This window comes from Dermochelys coriacea, chromosome 27 (assembly GCF_009764565.3).
Source record: "Dermochelys coriacea isolate rDerCor1 chromosome 27, rDerCor1.pri.v4, whole genome shotgun sequence".
Taxonomy (NCBI): Eukaryota; Metazoa; Chordata; order Testudines; family Dermochelyidae; genus Dermochelys; species Dermochelys coriacea.
Window position 1 is genome coordinate 8,631,759 of NC_050094.1, and position 21,826 is coordinate 8,653,584.

A 21,826-nucleotide genomic window follows, 5' to 3' on the forward strand; every position below is an offset into this window, starting at 1 on the left:
ATAATTGATGCCCCAGCAGCCCCTGCCTGGCTGAAGTCAGATGTGCAAGGGTGGGGCAGATCAGATTATTCACACACCTGCGGGCCCCTTGGGAGATTTTAGACGTAGCCTGGGACTCCCCCAGGGGTCCCTGGAGCCCCGGTTGAAACCCACCGGGTTGAAGTGGACCAGCCAACAGCCCGCCCCCCGGCTCGGTGGTGGGACCGGCCAGCCCCTTCCAGCGGCGTTGCTGCTTTAAGAGCCCCAGCGGCAGCGCGGAGACTGGCAAGCGAGTGGCAGCAGCGGGAGCAAAGCGACCCCAGCACCGCCCCGCCGCGCATCCGAGCCAGATCGGGGGCCTTGGAGCAGCCCCGCTGGGGCAGGTAAGAGCCCCCCCCCTCCTGCCTTTGCCAGCTGCTGGGGGGTCGCAGCAGCTAAACTGACACCCCCCCAGGGCTGCTGTTGGGGGACCCCTTTGATGTGTCAGTTTCACCCACCTGGGCTGGTCAGTTTCCAACCTGCCCCCCCCCCCCATTTCCGCGCCTGGATCCCTGCCAGGAGAAATGCCTCCTTGTTTTGCCAGCTGGGCGCTGGGAGAGTTTCAATAGGTGCCCAGCGAGCTGTGTCTCTGACCATCTTCCTTGCCTCCCCCTGGGGCAGCCGACTTCCCTTGCCCCCTCCCCAACCCCCAATCCCCAGATCCCCTTGGCTTCTCCCCCCGTCTGGCCAGGGCTTAATTTGTAATGAAAGAGGCGTGGGGGGGGCTCAAGTAATTTTTTTTCATTCATAACTGATGCAGCAGGCCCCGAGTGGCCCCGGGGCCCTGAACTGCCCGGCCCAGAGTGGCCCCGGGGCCCTGAACTGCCCGGCCCAGAGTGGCCCCAGGGCTCGGCCCTGCCAGGCCCAGAAATGCCAGGGCTATGAACTGCCAAGCCCAGAGGTTTGTTGGCATGGATTTTTTTTTTGTGGGGGGTGGAGTGGGGTGGGGTAATGGATTTTATTTTCTCCGCTGGTGGGTTTCATTTCCCCAGCTGTGTCTCTCCCCGGTTAAAAATGCTAATTTCAGCTTCCGGCTGTGTGTCACTTTGGGCATGTTAAAGAGCAACATGTTGTTACATAATAATAAAAGTAGCTGCTTTCTGAATGGGCTGGGGGGGGGGGGAGGCTGGTTTCCTAGCTCTTGGTTTGAGTCCCCCCTTCCTCCCAAGCTGGGGTGTGTGTGTTGGTGGGTTTCACATCATGATCCAATTGTGAAGCTTGAAGTCTCAGCTGCCAGGCTATGGTGCCAGAGACTCCGAATGAGAGAGCAAATTACCTGGGCCGTGTAAAGATTGGGTGGGGACGGGGTTATGATAAGCTCACTGCCAGTCGCTTCCCCCATACGCAGTGACGTGTTTACACACAGACCCACGCTGCCTATCGCCACCACTCCAGTCTTTGGGCCCTGCTGGCGCTGAAGAATGGCTGGATTCAGCCGGGCTGCCCATCTGGGCACAGGTTCAATCAGCGGCTTTGTTCCCCTCGCTGTAGGTCTGCCCCGCAGAACAGCCCTGTGTTGCTCGCAAGCTGGTACTTTCCAAGCGGGTCCCAAGAAGACATTCCCTCACTCAGTCTCTCGTTCATATCCCGGGACCATTGTGCTGACATCTTCCCGTCAGAAACGTCTACCCCGTCCTGTGATTAGAGGCAAGGCTGTGGGGTGGTGGAGAGGCAGCACGAAAGAAACGAAACGCAGTGAGAGATGGGCAGCGGAAAGCCACCAGGCCTGATTCCCTGCTGCCTGTGCTATCCTTTACCCCCATGCAAAGAATATCATGGAGCACCGTGCTGCCAGTGCAAATTAGTGACAGACAATAGAAACAATCAGTCATTCATTAGAAACGGAGAATGGTGTGTCCTGGCTCCCCGTACCCTGTTCTAACCACTAGGCTGCACACCTTCCTGGATCTGGGAATGGGACCTAGGACAGAACCCTGACTTCCCTGCTCACTGGAGGAGCCAGAAAACACTGGATCTCCTCTACCCCCAGTCTGTTGCTGACTCTACGCCCACCGAGCTGTCCTTAGTGGATTCTGTGACTTGTCGGCTGCATGTTCTCCCCTTCATAGGATATCACAGGGTTGGAAGGGACCTCAGGAGGTCATCTTGTCCAACCCCCTGCTCAAAATAGAACCTGTCCCCAATTTTTGCCCCAGATCCCTAAACGGCCCCCTCAAGGATTGAATTCACAACCCTGGGTTTAGCAGGCTAATGCTCAACCCGCTGAGCTATCCCTCCCCTTAGTGCACTCCCCTTGTCATGACACCTGGTTGGGACGGATCCTGCACTTTGAGGTCGTGTCAGTGTCCCCCCCCACGGAGCAATTAACACGTGCCTGCTGCACCCCGGGAATGGGGATGGCTTTCTGATGTGGCTGCAGCCGGATTCACACACCATTGCTCTAAGCTGGGACTCCCACTCTGAGCCTCGAAGGAAGCACAGCAGAATCCAGGCATCGAGGATCCAGGGCCAGGTGTCGTGCTAAGTGTGCTCCAGGATCTGACCACCAGGGCCTCGTACCAGGATTCTCACTCTCAACCGCAGTGGGGTGCTCGTGGCAGGACTCGTTCCCAGCCACAGCCTCCAGGGAGCAGGCGGCACATCCCAGGGCGGTAGGATGAGGCTACATGGATCCATCCCCACTCCGGTGCTGTCATGCCAATCTTTGTGCTCCCAGCCTCTGGGCTCAGCCAGATCCAGGAGCTGTCGCATTTACTCATGCCCCCATGCATGAAGATCTGTGGTCCCAGTCTTGGGCTCATCCTTCTTCAATCAAGCTGCTGCCCCGGAGCCTTTGCTGGGAGCAGGTAGCTGTCCTGTTTGCTCAGGCGGGGCCACGCTCATTCCCTGGCTTGGAGTGTGCAACACCCTCCATGAAACGAACTCCGATTCCATCCTTCCCGTGGAGATTCCCTCTGCCTGTCACTTGGGATTCTCCAGGCTGCGCCCCTCAGTGCCAGGGATGGAGCAGAGTGGGACAGGTCTAAGCTCACTTCAGCTACGGCCGAGAGAGGTGCTAACCTGGGCAGCTGCCTGATGGCTGCTCTATCCCCGGCCAACCATCTCCAGCAGTGAATGGCTCATGCGGACCACTTGGTATGCTCTTCAGGCTCCTATGGGAGCATCCCCCATCTGCCACTCGTGCTGCCTTCTGAGTCCAGAGCACCACTGGATAAATTTGTTAGTCTCTAAGGTGCCACAAGTACTCCCTTTCTTTTTGCGAATACAGACTAACACGGCTGCTACTCTGAAACCTGTCACAGTGATAAGGTTTCTATTCGTCCCTGCCTCCTGGCTTTCTTTGTTAGGCCTGCTGGGTCCGGCAGAGAAGTTGGCTGGTGTGATCAGACATGGGTTTGTGCAATGCTGGGATGTCACGAGCCTGAACCGGTGCAGAGTCCAGATCGGCATGGGCACAGTACCACCGGCACAGCATGGCTTTCAGGCTGAATCTGGAATCTGCCCCATTCACTGTCCTGAGCTTCCCCCCCCGGCCCTGCCCCCAGACCAATGTGCATGTGGCTTCTTGCCAGGGAACATTCCAAAGGCACCTGCCCAGGTGCCTGGAGTTGTGATCTGGTGGGTGGGGCGGGAGAGAGAGTTAACCCTTAAAGCACAGAGCAGGGAAAGCAACTGAGTCTCTGTTTCAGTTCTTGTGTCCTAGCCTGGAGGGCCCAATCCTCCCCCGCGGCCTGAAATGTGATGTGTTTGTTGCTTTGCCCCAAAAGAGTGAAACTGATGCTCTGGCAGCTGCTAAGCTGAGACCGGGGGTGTTCATTTCACAGGGAGCCGGCTGGATTCCCATGATGTGGGGGGAGGGATGGGGCGGGCTGCGGGGGGAAGAGGCCTGGAGTTTGACAGCAAGAGTGGAGCAAAGAGGCTGGCCGGGGACATGTGCATGCGAGAACGAGGAGCTCATCCTGGCTCTGTGGAGAGGTTGTTTCAGCTATGGGGGCCTTTCAAAGCTGGGGGAGGAGGGGTTGGAGGAGAAGCTGATCTGGATGTCGCCTCCTGGCATGTCGCTGAATCAGGGAGAAATTTGACGCTGAGTCTCTGCCCTGAGGAGTTCACAGCCAGTACATGGGCAGGAGGGTGTGGAGACCAGCAGCCCCCAGAGGCCAGCTCCCAGCACATGGGGGCTACGAAGCCGGGCAAACCAGCCTTCTCGCAATCTCCCCCAGCAGCATGAGGCTGTTGGATGGGCCTGCATTGCGCCTGGGTGGAAGGGAAGCAGGCTGACCAGTTCCCGGGGTGCTCAGGTGGATCTGGATCACCTGCAGCAGCAGCCCCAGGGGCCTCTCTAGTTGACGCAAGGGACGGCTGCAGCCCTGATGGCCTGGCAGGTGCGGAGGTGGCTGGGTGATGTTCTGCAGCCCACACAGCTTCAGGAGCAGCATCACTTAGCCCAACAGGGACTGGCCCTGTCCTGGACTGGGAGAAGAGCCCAGGGGCCCTCCCCTCCTGTTTCCCCCCCCGCAACCAGCTCGGATCCCTAGCCAGCTCCCTGGCAGCATCTCCAAAGGTGACAACCAGCTGTAACCTTGAGGGGTGGGCTGCGGGAGGGGGGGGCAGTGCTCCAGTGTTGCTATGGCAACCAGGGAATTAGCATCTCCTCCGTGTGCTGGCGGCTTGGCTTGTCCATGGCCGTGTTTCCTCTGAGCAGCTGCTGCGTGCTCAGCTGCCCCCTTCTTCGGCTGCTGGCTCCGGGCCGGGATTCGGAGCTGTGAGAGGCAGAGAGAACCGTAGGGTCTGGCTGCGTCCGGCTGCCTGGACAGGCGCACCCCCTTTGCAGGTATCACCCCCTTTGCAGGTGCCATGTCAGGTCCTGGCTCTTCCCTGCCACAAGGGGCGCTAGACGGGCCAGGCCTCATTCAGGGCAGCCTGCTGTTGCTCCGGGGTCCTGAGCCCACTAGACTTTTTTTTTTAAACCCCCTTGAGTTCACCGGCCCCGGGAGGCTGGCGCTGCCGTGGACGGGCGGGAACGTGGGGTGACGGGGGGCCTTTCAGGGCATGGGCTCCCTCCGGCACTGAAAGGGTGAATGCCATTCCAGGAGCAATCCCCTCCCGGCAGGATTTTAGGGAAACAACTGCAGACAAGGTTCCTGTTGTCTCCCAGCAGGGGGCGCTGGGGGGGATGGAGCAGGAGTGCTGGCTGTGTGAGGGGGGGTCCCAGGTATTCCAGCCCCTCCTAGTGGGGGTGCTGTGGGGGACAGAGCAGGAGTGCTGGATGTGTGAGAGGGGGGGTCCCAGGTACTCCAGTCCTGGTCCCCCCCCAGCAGGGGGTGCTGTGGGGTATGGAGCAGGAGTGCTGGCTGTGGAGGAAGGGGTTCCCAGGTATTCCAGTCCCAGATCGACGCAGCAGGGGGTGCTGTGGGGGACAGAGCAGGAGCGCTGACTGTCGGGGAGGGGGTTCCCAGGTACTCCAGTCCCGGACCCCCCCAGCAGGGGGTGCTGTGGGGGACGGAGCAGGAACGCTGGCTGTGGGAGAAGGGGGAGCTCCCCGCTGCTCCTGCCTCAGCCTCACCCTGCAAACATCCCTCCTTCTGGCACATGGTGCCCGGTTAATTCAGCATCTCCTCGGCTCCTGCGCGTGGAGATGATGCTCCAGTGGCCCCCGGTGGGAAAGGGCGGAGAGTGGCTCTGAAGGCAGGCGGCTGGTCACTATGTGCTGTGTCTCCTTATCCCTCTCCCTCCCTCCCCACTGGCAGCCGGGTGGCATTACTCACTGGGCCCACTTGTGCCAGGCCTCCGGACGGGTCTTGTATGCCCACAGCAGGGGTAGCTGAGCGAGGGAGTCGTTAGACGGACGGTCCTGGGGCTATAGGCTTCCCCCATGTAGCTCCTTTCTTCTGTGTCCTGTGTCCCACCCTTGCCGGTCCTGCGCCCCCTCCCGCTAGCCCCCTGCCTCTTCCCCCTCCCCCTTAGAGGGACTGGCTTTCACCCTTTCCTCTCTCCGCAGATCCCTGTGTGTGCCCATTCAGAGAAGCGCTCGCCACCTGACGCCCCAGCCCTACCTGAACTGCGCCAGCTGCCGAGATGCCCGTGGCTGCTACCAACTCCGACTTGGGTAAGTCATGCCCTCTCCAGGCTGGAATTGTAAAATATCGCCTGGGCCCTGCGTTCCTTTATGGGCACAGGGCACCCTCGGGTTGTGCCCCTGAACTCCCATGGGGCTTGGGCAGCTCCCCACCAAACGCCTGGCATAGGTGGACACTGGAGATGGGCCCAAGTTTGGACTCGGATAAGAGCGCCCCACGACAAGCTCTTGGGTGTGAGGGTTGGCCCAGAGGGGGCAGGTTGACCGACTCCGTCTCTACAGATCTGGGAGCTGGGAGAGGAGACTGCCCCATAACAGAACGCCAGTTCCCTCTCCAAACTGGGGCTCCTGCCTCTGCACTACCATGTCCCTCGGATTGTCTAGCTGGGTTCTAGAGGTGCCTGCTTCATCTCTCTTGTCAGGAGGTTGGTTTATTAGCGGGGTTATGGGAGAGGACTCCAGGAGCTTTCTAAACCCACTGCATGGGGCCGTCCAAGCCCCACAGAGCTGTTTGTTCCTTGCGCTGCAGGAGCAGCTGGCTGCTGGCAGGGAATGGAGGGGACATGTTCCCAAGTCAGAGGAAGGACAGCTCAGTGGTTAGAGCACTGGCTTGGGACTCAGGATCCCTGGGTTCAATCTCCAGTTCTGTCACAGACTACATGTGTGACCTTGGGCAAGTCACTTAAGGCCATATTTTTAAAGGTATGTAGGAGCCTAACTCCTATTGAAGCTGATGGGAGTTAGGTGCCCAAGTGCCTAAGAATCTGGGCCTGTCTGTTCCTCAGTTCCCCCATCTGTAACGGGCCTAGGAGGATAAATACTCTAAAGATGGTGAGGCACTCAGAGGCCACGGGAATGGGGGTTACAGGCGTATGTGAAATGAACGACCTGACTTCTGTGCCGGGAGCCGTGTTTTTGGGGCTGCAAAGCTCGGCCATTCGAACAGAGGCGCCATGATTATTCTGGCTTTGGTGGGGGGGGGGCGTGCAGGGCACCAGGCTGTGCTGAACACTCACCCCCTGTGAGGTGATGTGGGTCAGCTTCATTGTAGGGGACGAGTGGCTGGGAGCCAGATCTTCTGCTGCCTCCCCGCCTGACCCCCCGCTGCCTCCCCTGGAAGGGGTAGGGGCGATGCTGCGGTCAGGGGCTGGCACTGCAGGTTTTGGCTGAGGCGAGATGGAGGCTGGATCTGTCGGTGCCCTGGCTTCTCTGCCATCAGGACAGCTGGCTGCGGCTGCAAAGGTCGCTTCCCCTCCACCTGCTGGGGTGCACCGCCTGCTCGCTGGTGTCTATGGAAACCCAGCTGCAGAAATTAAAGAGGCCGCCCGGAGAGTCTGGGCTGTGCAGCATCTCCCTCCCCCCCGCTGGAGTGTGTTCCCCCCCCCCCCCCCCGGCTGCGGGGGACGGACAGAATGCACTGCTCCCCTCGGAGCACGGGGCTGGGGGCCTGGGGACAGTCCCCCTGCTCCTGATTGGTTCTGCTGGCTGCACCCCTCGCTCTGGGCTGTATCTTCTCTCTCTCGGGCCTGCTGGCTGCATATCCTTTGTTGCGAGTAAAGAGGTGCATGTGTACGCACAACTTCTGCTCCCTGCCTCCCTGCCTCTAACCCTCTTACATTTAATTAAACCTCTTCTCTTTAGCTGGTGATTACATTATAGGCCAGGCAGGAATCCTGGGGCTGCACTTTAAGCCAGTTAATGGCACGCCCGGGCCATGGGGCTGGGCAGGACCCCCAAGGCCAGAGGAGGATGCTGGGAGCGTGTGTGTGCGGCTTGGGGAACAGGTGGGCACATGCCTGCATGAATGGGGGCGTGTATGTGTGCCTGTGGGGGGCGTGTGCCCGTGCAGCTGAGTGTGGGTGCAAGCGCATGGCTGTGCACCAGAGCGTGGGCACATGCATGCCCTGAGCATGCGCATGAGCGTGTGTGTGTGTGTGTGCATGCCCATGCACCAGGGCATGGGTGGAGCATTTGAATGGGAGACCTCTCAGGAGCAGCCCAGACCCTGCAGGGAATGTGGTGGGGGCCCAATAGGGGGCGCTCTGCCCTCAGAGCCAATGCTGACCCCCGTGCATGGGGCTGCTCCATCTAAAACCTAAATCTGAGCTTCTGGGCACGTGTGTTCCTCAAGGGTCCTTGTGTTTCCTATGTGAAACTTGGGATATTATCTTGGCATCTAGGCTGTTTCCCGAGGCAGGAGACTCCATTCTGCCCCCTGTGGTTTCAGCTGGAGGCAGGGTGCTGCAGGGAGCTGCTAATCAGTCGCTGTGTTCCACCCCAGCACTGGCTGCATCTCAGTGGTGGTTGTATCGCACCCGGGGGCCTCCCTTGGGGTGAAACAGCTAGAGAAATACAGAGAGGGTTGAGTGGGGTCTCAGGGCCGCTGTGTAAAATGAGGCAGGACAGCCTGTGGTTCAGGCATTTTGGGATTTTGGGGAGCCTTCCTCTGCCACAGACTCCCTGCGTGAGTCACTTGGTCTCTCTGTGCCTCTGTTCCCCCCCCCCGTAATAGGCTGAGCAGAGCCCAGGGGGTTCAGGAACAGCAGAGGTGGGAGTCCTGGTTTGCAGAGAGACCAGCTACATTTCTGACGCTCGCTGGCGTTACCTGCCTCTGAGTCCACCTGGCTTTCCAAGGGTTAATTCCAGTCTCAGGCAGATTCTTTTTCTCTCCATTCCCCCCCAACCCCCCCCAGAGGCCAGTCATGGCTGAAAACTGGGGGGTTTGGGGTGGGGTTGGGGGTGGGAGGAGCAGGAGTGGGTGAGAGTGAGGTTGTTAGGCTGGGGACAGGAGTGTGTGTGTGTGTGTGTGTGTGTGTGTGTGTGTGTGTGTCCCCAAAATCCCAGAGTCAAGTGGGGTGAGAAGGGCTGGGACCCCAGAGCAGACAAGGTGGGGTGGGAAGAGGGTCAGATGGGGGAGTGGGATGGGGTCAGGCTGGGTGGGGTGGGAAGGGGGTTGGGGTAGAGGATGGGGTCAGAGTGGGATCAGATATAGGGGGGTGGGAAGGGGTCAGGCTGGGCAAGGTGGGATGCGGGTCCAGCAGGGGTGGGATGGGGTCTGGGTGGGGTGGGAAGGGGGTTGGGGTCAGAGTGGGATCAGATATAGGGGGGTGAGAAGGGGTCAGGCTGGGCGGGGTGGGATGCGGGTCAGGCGGGGGGTGGGATGGGGTCTGGGTGGAGTGAGATGGGGGTCCGGGTGGGATGGGATCTGGGTGGGGTGGGAAGGGGGTTGGGGGGGAGGGGATGGGGTTAGAGTGGGATGTGGGGTGGGGGAGTTGATGGTCAGGCACAGGGGTGGGATGGGGTCAGGCTGGGCGGGGTGGGTGGAAAGGCGGGCGGGGCGGGGGGGCAGCGAGGGGGAGCAGGTGATTTGGGGTGGGAGGGGCTCGAGCTGGGGTGGGTCGACCTGTCCCTTTAAATTTGTATCCGTCCTGGCTTAACGTCCTTGGATATAATCCCTTCCTGCTGCCATGGCAACGAGGGTATAATAGACCCAGTGCCAATGCCACCCGCCTTAAAGGGGTTAAGGCACCAATGCCCCCTACCCCTGGGGAGGGACTCGGGATGGGGCCTCTCCCACCTGCCGGGTGACTAGGGCATCATCCCCTTCCCCCCCCACCCCCGTGGTCCTGCTCGTCCCCTGCCGCCCTTACGCCCCTGCTGGCAGGAAGGGGTTAATAATTCAGGGAGGGGCACAAGGCTGACCCCCTGCCCCATTGAGAAGGGGGCAAAGGCAGGAAAGGGGCAGGGGGAGTGGCCACAGCCCTGGGGAGCAGAGCCCTGCGGGCAGGCTGAGCTGGGCGGGTCTCGGGCTGGGCCTGGCGTGGGAGCCATGTGGGGCTGGGTGTGTGTGTTGGGTGGGGGTCTGTGTGTGTGTTTGTGCACCATGTGGAGCTGTGGTTGTCAGTATGATGAGTTGTGTGTGTGTGCTGGGTGGGGCTCTTGTGTGCGTGTGTGTGTATTTGTGTGCCATGTGAAGCTGTGGGGGCCAGTGTGATCATGTGTGTGTGTTGCGTGGGGCTCTGTGTGTGTTTGTGTTTGTGCACCATATGAAGCTGTGGGGGCCAGTGTGATTGTGTGTGTGTGTGTGTGTGTGTGTTGCCTGGGGCTCTGTGTGTGTTTGTGTTTGTGCACCGTGTGAAGATTGTGTGTGTGTTGGGTGGGGCTGTGTGCTTGTGTGTGACAGTGTGGGTGCTGTGTTTGGTGGGTGAGAAGCTGTGGGTGTCAGTTTGATCAGTTGTGTGTGTGTGTGTGTGTGTGTGTGTGTGTGTTTACAGGGAGCAGGGAGGATCCTATGTGGTCGACCTTCCCAAAGGTTCAATGCTCCCAGGTGCCCGACTTAACCCCTTCCCTGCTGCACTTTCCGTGGGATGCAGCCGCCAGCCCGGGACCCTGAGCCTCATTCTCCATTGCCTTGAGTAGTTGTTTGTCCGAGTGGAAAATGGGTGCAGCCGTTCCCATTGTAGATGGGAATGACTGCAGGGGGCATGGGGCGTTGGAGAGCCGGACCCGCTGTGTCTCTGTGGGCCAGCCCGTTCCTGTGCACTGCTAGGGGGAAAGCACCTTGTACCTCAGCTCTCTTGGTTACTCTGTGTGTGTGTGTGTGTGTGGGAGGGGGGGTGTTCACTGAAAAATCCCAAGCCTGGCTACAGAATAATGATACCAACATTCAGCGCTGGCATTGGGCTTCTCCTCTCTAGATCTCAAAGGGTGTTTGTTGTTAGTCCCCGTTTTATACATGGGGAAACTGAGGCACAAGGAGAGGCAGTGAGTTGCCCAAAACCTCAGTGGCAAAGATAGGAATAGAACCCAGGAGTCCTGATTCCCAGTCTCTCTGCTGGAACCACTAGACCCTACTTCCCTCCTGGAGCTAGCAGTAGGTCCCAGGAGCCCTGACTCCCAGTCTCCCTGCTGGAACCAGTGGGAGATAACTGGCAGTAGAACCTAGGTGCCTTGATTCCTAGTCCCCTTCTGTAACTACTAGGCCAAGCTCCCAAGGGCTCAGAACAGAGTCCAGGAGCCCTCCCTGTACTCTGCTCTATCCATTAGGTAACATGCGGCGCTGAGACTAGAACCCAGGAGTTCAGTTTCCAGACCTATACTAAGTCCACTAGGACCGCACCTGCCCCAGGCTCCAGTTCCTGGTGCCGATCCACTCACTGGCGGGCTTTGCATTGGCCGGCTGGCCTCTCCAGGCAGCAGGGCTGGTGGGGGTCACAACTCCAGGCTAGGCAGCTGCTCTCACCCACCTTTGCCATCTGGTGCCAGCACTTCCTGTGCCAATCACGCTGCCTGCAGCCAAGCTGTCTGATTGGCTGGCATTTTTGGGAGATGCCTGGTCTTCTCTCCAGCCAGTGGCTTCTGCCTCCTCCACCTTCCCCACGTGGCGAAAGCGTAGGGCTCAGCCCCATCCATCGCCTGGGCGGGCGAGCTGTCAGGGCAGCAGGATCTGGAGACGGTCGCCGTGGCAGCCAGCTCGGGTACCCGCATCTCTGAGCAGCAGTGCGGAAGCCTGTTTCTGAGCATCCCTGACCGCAGCCATGAGCAGCAGCCCCGCCAGTGGCGTCTCCTTAGAGGGGATCTCGCTGGATTCCTCCGAGGAGTCCGAGCTCCGCAGGGAAGGTAGGGATTCTCCACCCCAGCAGATGCATGGTGGGGGGAGGCTGCTTCTGGCATCATGGGGGGGATTGGCTCCCCCCCCCCCGCCTTCCCTGCTGCCTCCAGGGCTGTGGTCCAAGCTGAGCTGCGACGTGAGATGTCAGAGATGCTCGGGCGGGAGAGGAGAGCTGAAAACAGGAGGCCAGCAATGGTACAACTGAACTGGCTAATCCCTCAGCAAAGGAAGGAAAAGGGACACCGAGATGGGTTGGGGGGCAGGGGCTGTGCTTGAGCCAACTCTGCCCCCAGGGGAACCACTGACCCCCTCCCCCATTTCCCCACTGCTCCTTTCCCCTAGGGGTGGAAATCTAGGTTCTGCCCACCAGGAATGGGCACTGGGCGGGTGGGATGCTGCAGGCTGGGATCTTTTCCCAGATGGCAGCGCTGCCTGGAATTTGGGGGGCAGAAAGGGGGTGGATCTCTGGGGGGGTTGGTCCCCATCATCATGCTTTTCCCATCCCTTCCAAAGAGATGAATGGGTGGGGGATATTCCCTCCCCCTGCTATGCAATAGCTTGTCTCTGGGGGTGTGGGACACATCAGTTCAGCTCCCCCCTACCTCTGTATTGGCACATTAAGGCATGTTGCTAACTGGGGCCTTGGGGGCTGGGACCAGGGTTTTGGGATCTCCCTGTGCCCTTGGCTCACCCCGGGGTCTGTATTGGGGCGGGGGTTCAGTATATATAGTGCAAGAGCTGTGTGCCAGCAGGTGCTTTTTGCTTTGCTGACCAGGGCATCACTCGCCCTGTGGGTGGCTCTGCACACACTAGGTTGCCCCCATTGACTCGAGTAGGGTATCACTGTGGGCAGGAGTTGGTCTGTAGTTATTAATACGGGCCGAAGCCAGATGCTTCAGAGGGAGTGAATCGAACAAGGCAATTTCAAGAAATCCATCCCGTCTATCAATCCCAGCTCCTGGCAGTGGGAGATTTAGGGACACCCAGAACATGGGTTGTGTCCTGGACCATCATGGCTAATAGTCATTGATGGTTCTATCCTCCATGAACTCATCTAATTATTTTCTTAACACAGTTATACATTTGGCCTTCACAACATCCCCTGGCAATGAGTTCCACAGGATGACTGTGCGTTGTGTGAAGAAATACTTCCTTATGTTTGTTTTAAACCTTCTGCATATTCATTTAATCAGGTGACCCCAAGTTCCTGTGGTATGTGAAGGGGTAAATAACATATCCTTATTCACTTTCTCCTCGCCATTCATGATTTTATAGATCTGTATCATATCTCTCCTTAGTCGTCTCTTTTCTAAGATGAACCGCCCTGGTCTTTTTAATTGCTCCTCATATGGAAGCTGTTCCATCTCCCTAATCATTTTCATTGCCCTTCTCTGCACTTTTTCCAATTCCAATATATCTTTTTTGAGATGGGGCAACCAGAACGGCATGCAGTATTAAGGGTGTGGGTCTACCATGGATATATACGGTGGCATTATGACATTTTCTCTTTTATTATCTGTCCCTTTCCTAATGGTTCCTAACAATGTGTTGACTTTTTTGACTGGCCCTGCACACTGAGCAGGTGTTTTCAGAGAACTATCCATGGTGACACTAAGATCTCTTTCTGGAGTGGTAACAGCTAATTTAGACCCCATCCTTTTGTATGGATAGTTGGGATTACGTTTCCCAATGTGCATGACTTTGCAGTTATCAGCATTGAATTTCATCGCCCAGTTCAGTGAGATCTCTTTGTAACTCTTCGCAGTCTGCTTTGGACTCAGTTATCTTGAGTCGTTTGGTGTCGTGTCCACATTTTGCCATCTCACTGCTCACCCCCTTTCCCAGATTGTTTATGAACGGGGTGAGCAGCGCTGGTCCCCGTGCAGATCCTTGGGGAATGCCGCTATTTACCCCTTTCCATTGTGAAAACGGACCATTTATTCCTACTCTTGGTTTCCTGTCTTTGGACCAGTTACTGATCCATAAGAGGACCTTCCCCCTTACCCCAGGACTGCGTCCTTTGCTTAAGAGCCTTTGGTGAGAGACCTTGGTCTGGTCTACACCAGGGGTTCTCAACCGTTTTCTTTCTGAAGCCCTCCCCCAACCCACATGCTAAAAAATTCCACAGCTTTAGGGGGTAGCAAGCAGGGCAATTGCTCGGGCTTTGGCTTTTTGCCCTGGGCCCCAGTGAGTCTAACGCCAACCCTGCTCTCTGGCTTATTTCGGCGGACCCTCTGAAACCTGCTCACGGCCCCGCAGGGGCCCTGGACCCCCAGTTGAGAACCACTGGTCTACACTATGGAATTAGATCGACACAAGGCAGGTCCTGTGGAAAATGTCAACACTTAAAATTCGCGTCTGTGGACGTAACTGCCTTGCCACGCCGACTTAATAACTCCACCTCCCCGAGTGGTGTAGAGTGTAGGTCACTGCAGTGTCAGTGTGAACGCTGCGGTATGATATATTCTCTTTCATTATCTATCCCTTTCCTAATTGCGTTGGCTTTTGGGACTGCCGCTGCACAGGGTAGACGCTGCGTTGCTTACGGCGTGACTGTTACTGGCTTTCAGGAGCCGCCCCCCCGTGGACAGTAACATCGAAGCAAGCGCTCCTGGTGAGGAGGTGCGTTGCCGACACAAGCAGCGCCGTGTAGATACGCACAAGCGATGTCAGCACTGCGATGTCGGCACGCTGGTGTAAGTTCGGTCAGCTGCGTTTTGTAGTGTAGACAGGGCCCTGGAGGACGGTGCTCCTGTGTGCACCAGGCCAGAGATGCAATGGGGACTGACTGCTGGGAGGATGTGACCCCTTAGTTGGCTGGCAACCCCTGCCGATTAGAGGTGCTGCTTATTTCAGAACTGCCTCTGGGTTCACGGGCCTGTTAACCCTTTCATGGCAGGACTGTCAAAACTCCATTGTGCTGAGCTTGTGGGGTCTTGCCGCTCAGCGTGTGTTGATTGAAACGTCGCTGCTCTTCCCTTGTGTGGCAGGCCGGCTCCAGAGAGTTTGGCACAGGGCACATGTTTGCCCACGCCCCGTGCCCACATTTCTACCCGGGCTCCGTAGGACATGTGTTGTCACACACTTGCACTTATCACCCACATACACACGTGGAGACAGAGCTAGCGCGTGTCTCGACGCTCACGCTCCGGCCTGTAGGTTCAGACGCTTGCCCGCAGATACCCAGGCGCTTGCTTAGGCACATCCCTGCCCAGACTCAACCACATTTGCACATCCAGTGACGTGTGCACTCACATGCTTACCTACACCCATTGGCACCTGGAGATCCTAGTCATGCACCCCATTGTGCTAGGGGCTGTACAAACCCAGAACAAAGGTGCTACCTGCTCCAAGGCACTTGGTGCATGCGTGTGGGTTCGCACATGTGCTGACTCACAGATCTGTACAGTCCATCCCTAACACTGTGTGTGTTCTCCCACCCCATTGGCATGCACACAAATGTATTTATGCCTCCCCCTGCCTCCAAAAACATTATTTTTATTCAGGTTACCATAGCGACTGAGATGGGTGGGCCCAGCAGGGTGATGTGCCAACACCTTGTCCCTCCCCCAAAGAGCTTACAGTGTAAAGGGACAAAGGGGAAACTGAGGCACAGCAAGGGACCATGACTTGCCCAAGCTTGCCCAGCACTAGAGCTGAGAATAGAAGGCATTTCCTGAATCCTCGTCCAGTGCTGCCTCTGTTCACAGCTGTCTGTCTGCCCCCAGAGTGGGGTTGGGAATGGCACCTTGTCGCGATGAATACAACCATCCACAGAAGGAATATTCATGGGATGCTCTGTGTGTCCCGCCCTGTCCCCATGCAAATCATCCCCTTATCCCCCCTCCCTGTCTCTGCTATGGTCCTTGGTTGCAGGTTCGGCTGCTGGTGCCCTCTCTCCTTTTCCTGCACGCCCTGTCTCCTGGGCATGGGCACAGCTTGCCCCAGCCAGCAGCTCCATTCCCCTAGCCCCGGCGGGGTCTGTAAAGAGGAGTTGGCTTGGGCTACCGCCCTGACTCGGCCACCCCCTCCGGCCCTGCAGCAGGAGCCCAGGAGCAGGGTCTGATCCGCTGAGCGTCACCCCCCCGGAACGTGGGCAGCACAGAGCAGTAAACAGCCTCCAGCCTGGCTGCTCCCCCGCCCCCCAACCACGCTCAGCTGCTGCACTCAGTGGCTCGGAGCCAAATCTCTTATTAATGAGCTCGGTGGATGGGGCATTCGGGGACAGACGCTCGTCGCTCGCTGCCTCGGTGGCTTGTTTGTGGTTTGGGCACATGTCTTTTGGGGGTCCACCCCCCCAATTCATTCCTGAGCAGTCGAGGTGCATTGGGAGGTGTTTTCCACTGAGCCGGCTGGTCCAGCTGTGGTCATACCAGTGCCCCCCCCAAACTCCTCAGGGATCCCCAAATCCAGATTTTCTCCCATAACACCCCCCAACTCCAACCCCTGAGGAGGATCCAGCTGAACCCTGGATTCCCCACCTCACCCCATAAAGGGATCTACCAAATCTGGGCTTTCTCCTCAGAACACCCCCTACCCCTAATGAGATCCCCCCGAATCCAGGATTGCCCCTCACCCCACCTGCTCACTTGTACCCCTCCTAGGTTCTGTCCAAGCCCCATATTTCCTTTCCCGACAACCTCCTGAGCCCCTGATCCCCCCTGCACTTCACAAAAAGTAGCTATAAATATTCCAATGTGTTTAATATTTAACTCCCTGGTTCCCCAAAGGAGATTGTTGCTGTGGATTCCAGGGGCTGTACCTTCACCAGCGGGACTATTGCCTGGGGCGGGGAGCTCACCACGGGAGGGTGGGTGATGTGTGCTTGGAGTCGAGGGTGAGTCCTGCCCTGATCCATCAGGGGCGATGCAAGTTCCTACGTTACCCTGGCATCAAAGCTCCTCCCAGTCTTCAGTATAGTTACCATCATCACATCATAGAATATCAGGGTTGGAAGGGACCTCAGGAGGTCATCTAGTCCAACCCCCTGCTCAAAGAAGGACCAGTCCCCAACTTTTACCCCAGATCCCTAAATGGCCCCCTCAAGGATTGAACTCACAACCCTGGGTTTAGCAGGCCAATGCTCAAACCACTGAGACATCCCTGTGAGCCAGAGCGGTGCTGTGATCCCCGGGTTACAGATGAAGAACCGAGGCGCAGAGAGACTGAGGGGATGTTTATGAGGTAATTAGACACTGTGGTTGGCTCGTGACAGCCAACTCGGGCTCGCCGGGGCTGGGGTAAGGGGTTGTTTGATTGCGGCTTGGAGATGTTCGGGAGCCGGGGCTCTAGGATACTGGGAGGGTCTTGGAGCTCGGGCTGCAGTCTGAACCCGAACGTCTACGCCGCAATCAAACAGTCCCTTAGCCCACGCCCTGTGAGCCTGAGTTGGCTGGCACGGGCCAGCAGCGGGTGAATAATTGCAGTGTAGACACACCCTAGGTGACCTTCCCAAGGTCACGCAGGGTGTTTGTGTCAGAGCAAGCACCCAAGCCAGCACCTTAACCATTGGACCATCCTTCCTCTCACTTTGCTCCCCCATCAGTGGAGATGGACCTCATTCGAACCCCCCGAGATCTGAACGATGGGGTCCAGTCCAAACTGTGTAGCCAAGATCCACCTCCTTTCTGCTCCAATCTGAGACCAACTCTCCTTTCTCCCCTGCCCCTTTAAGAGCCCCGGATCCAATGCCAATATCCTTAAAGGGACTGGGTCCTGGGGGTGGCGACATCTGTTCCTAGATTAGGGTCACTTCTCAGCAACCTGGGAGCCAGCCGGACACGTGGGACAGGGCAGGAGGCCGGCTGAGTTGCAGATGGCACAGCCTCCGGCTTGCTCGCCCTCCCCACCCAGATTCTCCACCCTTGCCCATTTCTACAGCCACATCTGCCTCCCGCCCTCCTGGGTGGTGCTGGGAAATTCTCGGGTGTTTGTTTCTTTAAGGAGAAAACGCACCTTTTCCTGCTGTCACCTGTTACCAGTTGGGGTGGTGGTGGGAGAGTGGGGGATCTCATGGCTGACTGGGTGATGAGACATCTGCTTGCAGAGAGGGGGCAGGGCGGGGGGCAGTGGTGATGAAGTGGCTAATAGCCAGACTCAAATGTGGCCTTTTTCCCAGGGGTCCCAAAGCAGGATGACCTGACTCTGACCGATCTCGGGGTCATGCTGATTGCCAGATTTGGGGTCAGGAAGGAATTTCCCCCCTGGGCAGATTGGGCTTGGAGTTTTTTGCCTTCAGCTTGGGGAGGGGGTCACTGGGTAGGTTCATCTGCACGTCTCTCGCCTCGTCACTTCCCTGCCATTGCAGGGGGTTCGGGATCTGGTGGCCCCTTAGGCTCTCCCGTTCTCTGCCTGGGGTCCACAACAGAATACTCTGCTGTGGGCTGGCTTAAGTGGAACTAACATCACTGGGTTCAGGGGATCTATTTGGGTGACAGGCGATGGCTTGTTCCTTACAGGAGGTCAGACAAGATGAGCTAATGGTCCTTTCTGGCCTGAAACTATATACTCTTCTTTGGCCCGAGGGTGTCTCAGAAGGACAGGGACCCGGGGAGGGGGGGCGGTTGTTAGGAGCCAGGGAGGGGGGCTGTCACTGAGACCTCCCCATCCCCTGTCCGTTTGCCAGCACCCCGAGCAGCTCATTCTGGGCAGCTACGTGGCTGACTCTTCTCTCAAGGTGGTCGCAGCTTGAGACGGAGTGTGCCAGGCTGTGGGTGGTTGAATCCTGCTGGTAGGGTCTGGGTCAACTCTGTGCCCCGGCAGAGGCAGTGCGGAGCCTTGACGTCCGCCCCGTGTGGCTCTTTCTTTTTCTTCTCCTCCTCCCTCTGTCTCTGCCCCTCTTCCTTGCACTGGGATCCTCTCGCTTTCACCCTGCCCTCTTCTTCTGCACCCCTATTTCTTCCCCCCAGCCATGCAGCAGGTGCTGGACAACATGAGCGACCTGCCCAACTCCACTGGGGCGGCTGACCTGGATCTCATCTTCCTCCGAGGCATCATGGAGAGTCCAATAGTAAGATCCTTGGCTAAGGTACAGTCGCATGGGGTGGCCGGGGAAGGGGCAGCAGCTGAGTCTGAACCGGCTTTTCCCAATCAAGTGCAACGTCCCCTGTCCCCATCTTCCTGCCGCAGGTGCCTTTGTGCTGCGGTTCTGTTGCACAGTCGTCCCTGGCTCTCCCTTGTGTTCCCTGCCTGGCACCGCCATTTCCATGGGTAGGCTGGGGTAGCTGCTACCAGGCCAGGCTCTTCTGGGTGTGGCTGGGAGCCTGGGAGCAGCTGATGTCTGGCCTGGCCCCAGCTTTAGCCCCCTGCACTGGTATGGAGGGTCACCACCTCCTGTGACCTTGGACTGCAGCCGGGCTCCCCCAGCCCCCTTGGCCAATCGCGTCCAGCTGCAAAGTGCACAGGCCTGGAGCTGGGGGTCATGAGCGTGGATGGGTGTGCAACACTTGTGCGAGCGTGTGGAGTGTCAGCGTATGAGTTGATCGAGTGGGGGTGATGCATGTGTAACTGGGAGGAGGTGGGTGTGAGATTCTGGGAGCAGGGGTGTGTGTGTGCATGTGTGTGTGTAGATGAAGCTGTTTGTGGGGGGTTGTGGGTATGCACGTGTGGAGTTTGTCAGTGAGATGGGTCTGTGGATTCTGTGGATGCTTGTGCGTGCATGTGATTTTGAATGTTACTGGCTGATTGTTTTGGGGTTTTCTGACTGTATAGTGGGGTTGTATGAATGTGTGTGACACAGGTTGTGCTTTTCAGGTTGTCTGCGTGTGCTCCAATGAGCTTGTGTGTGTGTGTGTGTGTGTGTGTGCAAATTGGTTACACTTTGGAGCACGCTAGTTACACTGATGGATGGATGTGCACAAGTGCCTATCTGTATGCTGGCTCCAGCCTGTGTGTTTGTGCACGCGCCCATATGCTGGCTCCAGTGTGTGGGTGTGAGTCTGTGTGTGACAATATTATTTTTAGTACCCTTCTGTGCATTGCTCCCCTGGGTGCCCAGGCAGCAACCTCCCACCCTACCAGCCCCTGTCACTGGCACCGACAGAGAGGGAGAGGAGAGGCACCGATTCAAGTAGGCTAAAGATGGGCTAGATTGCTGGGCTGCTCCCAGGCTTGGCTGTCGGGGTCCCTCTGGGGGCTGGGTGACGAGCGTGGGAGGGGGCTGGTGATGAAGTGCCGGAGGCACAGACCCATAGGGCTGGGGGCACTCAGGAGAGGGAGATTTCTGCTCCCTATAAGCCCCCAACTCTTCTCTCACCACTACTCTGCCAGGCCGACCCCTGCCTCTCCCGGAGGGCTAGTGGCTGGAGGATGTGTGTGTGCCTGCCTGGATGCTGGCTCCTGTGTATGTGTGTGCTACCGTGTGTGTGCGCATACCAGCACTCTGTGTGTGTGTGTGTGTGCATACCAGCTGTGTGTGTATACGAGCACTGTATGTGTGTACGTGCCGATGTGTGCATACCAGCACTGTGTGGTGTGTGTGTGCTGATGTGTGCATACCAGCCGTGTGTGCATACGAGCAGTGTGTGTGTGTGCGCATACCAGCACTGTGTCTGCGTGTGTGTGTGCATATCAGCACTGTATGTGTGTGTGTGCATACCAGCCATGTGTGCATACAAGCACTGTGTATGTGTGTGCGTGTGTGTGCGCCAATGTGTGCATACCAGCATTGTGTGTGTGTGTGTGTGTGTGCTGATGTGTGCATACAAGCAGTGTGTGTGTGTGCGTGCATACCAGCACTGTGTGCATATCAGCCGTGTGTATATGTGTGTGTGTGTGTGTGTGTGCATACCAGCACTATAGGGCAAGTAAGGAATACGGGGGTGTGTGTGTGTGCATTCAAGATGCCCACAGACCCAATCAGCTGCTGTGACAGCTGGCATGGCCGAGTCTCAGCAGATTCCACCGCCTGCCCCTCCCCGTTTTAGCCACAGAGATGCTGGGCTGGGTGGGGCTGTCCTCGCCGACGGGCCCCTTGCCCCCTGCCATCCTGTTGTTGCCTGGGAGCAGATGCTGGGGTATTAAGCACCATGTGATCGGACGCCTGTGTCACAGGGCGGGGGTGGCGGGGGGCCAGGTGCGGCATCACAAACCCCCCCCCACCCCCGGGTCTCTTCCTTTCCGTGCAGGGCCCGGTGCCTCGCTCTCGCCGGCCGGGGGCTGCAGGCGGACAGGGGCTAATGGGATTTGTTTGTGCTCTCTCATCCCCCTCCGCAGGCCCACGAGCGCCTGGAGGAGACCAAGCTGGAGGCCGTGAGGGACAATAACGTGGAGCTGGTGCAGGAGATCCTGCAGGACATCGCCCACGTCACCGGGAGCAACAGCACGGCCGCCGAGCTGGCACGCATCCTGCAGGAGCCCCACTTCCAGGTGCCGGTGGGGGGCAGGGCTGAGCATGCCCCTCTGGCTGTGTGTTGTGGGGCAGGGGGGCTGGCTGGGATCTGGGGGGCAGGGAGCCTGGTCAGGGTTACGCTCCTCTGGCTGCGTGTGTGGGGCAGGGGGTCTGGCTGGGAGCCGGGGGGCAGGGTGTACAGCCAGGGTTACACCCCTCTGGCGGTGTGTGTGGGGCAGGGGTTCCAGCTGGGATCTGGGGGATGGGCAGGCTGGCCAGGGTCATGCCCCTCTGGCTGTGTGTGTGTGGCAGGGGGTCCGGCTGGGATCCGGGAGACGGGGGCTGGCCAGGGTCACGTCCTTCTGGCTGTGTGCGGGGTGGGGTGGGGAGGGCTCTAGCTGGGATCTGGGTCATGCCATAGTCCAGACAATGTTGCTCTCAATGCTTTATCCTCTGGAAGGTGGTAGTGCAATGGGACCCGCTCCTGGGATCAGGGGCTGATTGGGCAAATAGCTCCCCAGATCCAGCCCCCGCCCCTGCCCCTGGGAGCTCCCGGTCTGGGTTTGAGACACTCAGCCGCAGCCGGGTACACAGAGAGGGTGGGGAGCCACCAGTACAGACAGTGTGAGCAAAGCAGCCCAGGGTGGAGGTGGGATCTGGCAGGGATCTGGTTCGGGCCTCATCAGCTAGAGTTTGGCTGAGATCTGGCTGGGATCCAGCCTGTGCCATGCAGCTCGAGATCTGGTCATGATCTAGGCTGTGTTGCATTGACTGGGATCGGGTCTGTGCCATGCAGGCTGGGATCTGGTCTGTGCCATGTGGGCCAGGATCT

General features: G+C 58.2%; 1 protein-coding gene across 4 annotated transcripts in view; it reads left to right on the top strand.

Annotated features, from left to right (window-relative positions):
• The first annotated feature begins 237 nt into the window (after nt 1-237).
• Nucleotides 238-21,826, top strand: part of MPP2 (membrane palmitoylated protein 2) — a 39,102-nt gene continuing 17,513 nt past the window's right edge. The window contains exons 1-4 of one of the 4 annotated variants that reach the window (XM_038385850.2): nt 238-362; nt 5,978-6,085; nt 18,575-18,693; nt 20,880-21,032. In XM_038385850.2, coding sequence (XP_038241778.1) covers nt 6,055-6,085; nt 18,575-18,693; nt 20,880-21,032 — 303 coding nt within the window. In that variant the 5' untranslated portion in view covers nt 238-362; nt 5,978-6,054. Of the gene's footprint in view, nt 363-5,977; nt 6,086-11,403; nt 11,675-18,574; nt 18,694-20,879; nt 21,033-21,826 lie in introns of those variants that run through there. The other 3 variants (XM_038385852.2, XM_038385848.2, XM_038385849.2) reach the window with 3 other exon arrangements.